Raw genomic sequence first — 2,156 nt, forward strand, 5'->3', positions numbered from 1 at the left:
CAAGAGTCTGAATGTTTCAGTCATGACTTAAAATTATCATAATAATGTTTCTAAGATATATCTTGTTCAAACATAATGGTGCATTTTTCTTTCTCTCTCTGAAATGCTGGACGGAAGCTTAAGTAACACATATTGGTGCAAATAAGTATCAACAACTGAATACTGCACATCAAAATTCACCGTTTGTTCTGCTCAACCATATACTTCAGCTGATCTGTGATCCACTCCACACCCTCCTGTAAACCTTCACCCGTAAGAGCATTGCTTGCACAAATATGCCAAGACTTAGATTTCATGTTATCTAGTCCCAAAGCTTGGCTCACCTTCACACTACTTAAGGCTTCTCTCAGATCCATTTTATTTGCAAAAAATAAAATTGGAATATTTCGATCTTTAATGTCTTTGTGCTGGAGCATCATGTCCAGCTCATCCTTAGCAACTATAATTCTCAGGCTGTCGCTGCTGTCAACAACAAAAATAATACCATTAACATCTTGATAATAATGCTCCCATAAATTTCTGTACCTGCCCTGTCCAGACATATCAAACGCTATGAAGCCTAAACTTTTCACCTTAAACTTCTCAACATTTAATCCAACTGTTGGTACAATGTCAATGGTTTTATCTTCCTCTGATTTAAAATGATTTATAATAGTACTTTTTCCACTGTTATCTAGACCAACGACCAAAATACTAGCTTCTTTCCTTTTAAAGCCTAATAATGAAGCAAGTTTGCTAAATAACCCCATGATTTTTAATTATATAGCTATTTGATGTGCAAAAACCTTATACGAGTATAATCTCGATATGTGTATCAATTATCAAACACTTATAATATTAATAATACGAATATCCTAGTTCTACCTATAGTCACAAAGATTAGAATTCGGACCAAACACTACTCTTACGCCCTCTAGAACTATTCAATCCTAGAAACACATAATTAGTCATAAATATTTCACCTTGCGCCTTGGCCACAGCTATGTCTATCATATTACAGACGGTCTTATGAGCCTTGGCATTAGATTAATTTGTTTGGCTTCGTTTATTATGAATTTCAAGCAAAGCTCATGACGGCTATCTGCGCTAGCCATCCCTAATTTATCAGTGAAAGACTAAATGGAAGGCAGCTAGTCATTGCTACCCACCACCAACTCTTGGGCTACTCTTTTGCCAATAAATTGTGGAATTGACCGTCACATTATAACGCTACCCCGGATGAAAGGGCGAGCGTGCTTGATGGGACGTGGATTCGAACCCGCAGATTGCGAGTCGAGCATCCTAACCACCTGGCTATGCCAGACCAGGCATTGGGTTAAAGATGTCGTTGGCTCTGGATACAGAAGATGTAGTGAGGTTGACATATTATTATTTTCTTTCACTCAGAAGTTTTTAGAATTCTATATGAAATACTGGAATAGACCTGAATCATCTAGATACTAATAACTTGATGGTAAGCAGAAAAAATGATAGATTGAAAAATAAAAAGCACCTCCAGGGCAAGACAATATTTACTTGGGAATTTTACAGAAAGTCAAATATCGGGTATTCGAGCCTCTCTCTTTCAGTTTTGGTATGTCAGTGAGCAGGTAATTAAAAATTGGGGAATTGGTAAAAGACTAAATACAATGCCATTACAATCAAGGTCAAACAAAAACAAGTTATTGAAATATAGTAACAGAAGTCAGTGTTATTACTTTCAATAAATATAAAAGGAATTAGGGGAAAAACCAATTCACCAGAGAATAACACAATGTTCTAAAATTAAACCGCTTCTCAATATAAATAGCAATACCGAGCAATAATTCTTTCTAACTATATATTGTGAACTAACTCGTTTTCAAAATTAAGAAAAGCTTCTTATTTAGTGGTTAGACCACAGTGTTACAAATTGATTTGCTATACCTATTTTTAAAAAGGTGAATGGGTGATAAGAGTTTCCCTGAAAATTATAGGCCAATTAGTCTTACTTATGTTGCGGGAAAAGTTTTAGAGGTTCCCCGGTGGGACATCGGTAAGTCTATGGACTTACAATGCTAAAATCCGGAGTCCGACTACCCGCGGTGGACATAGCAGACATATATGGAAATCAACATGGCTTCATCAAAGGAAATCCTTGCCTTACTAATGTGTTATCTTTTTTTTTTTTTTTTTTT

At 35.8% G+C, this 2,156-nt stretch overlaps 1 protein-coding gene across 1 annotated transcript; it reads right to left on the reverse strand.

The window, feature by feature from the left end:
- Positions 1-6: 6 nt before the first annotated feature.
- On the reverse strand, positions 7-896 carry LOC106463906 (ADP-ribosylation factor-like protein 6). Its single transcript, XM_013923985.2, has one exon. It carries the CDS (start codon positions 747-749, stop codon positions 177-179), a length of 573 nt encoding a protein of 190 aa, XP_013779439.1. The 5' UTR covers positions 750-896; the 3' UTR covers positions 7-176.
- Between the last annotated feature and the right edge of the window lie 1,260 nt (positions 897-2,156).

The sequence above is a fragment of the Limulus polyphemus genome, unplaced genomic scaffold (genome assembly GCF_000517525.1).
Source record: "Limulus polyphemus unplaced genomic scaffold, Limulus_polyphemus-2.1.2 Scaffold1512, whole genome shotgun sequence".
NCBI lineage: Eukaryota > Metazoa > Arthropoda > Merostomata > Xiphosura > Limulidae > Limulus > Limulus polyphemus.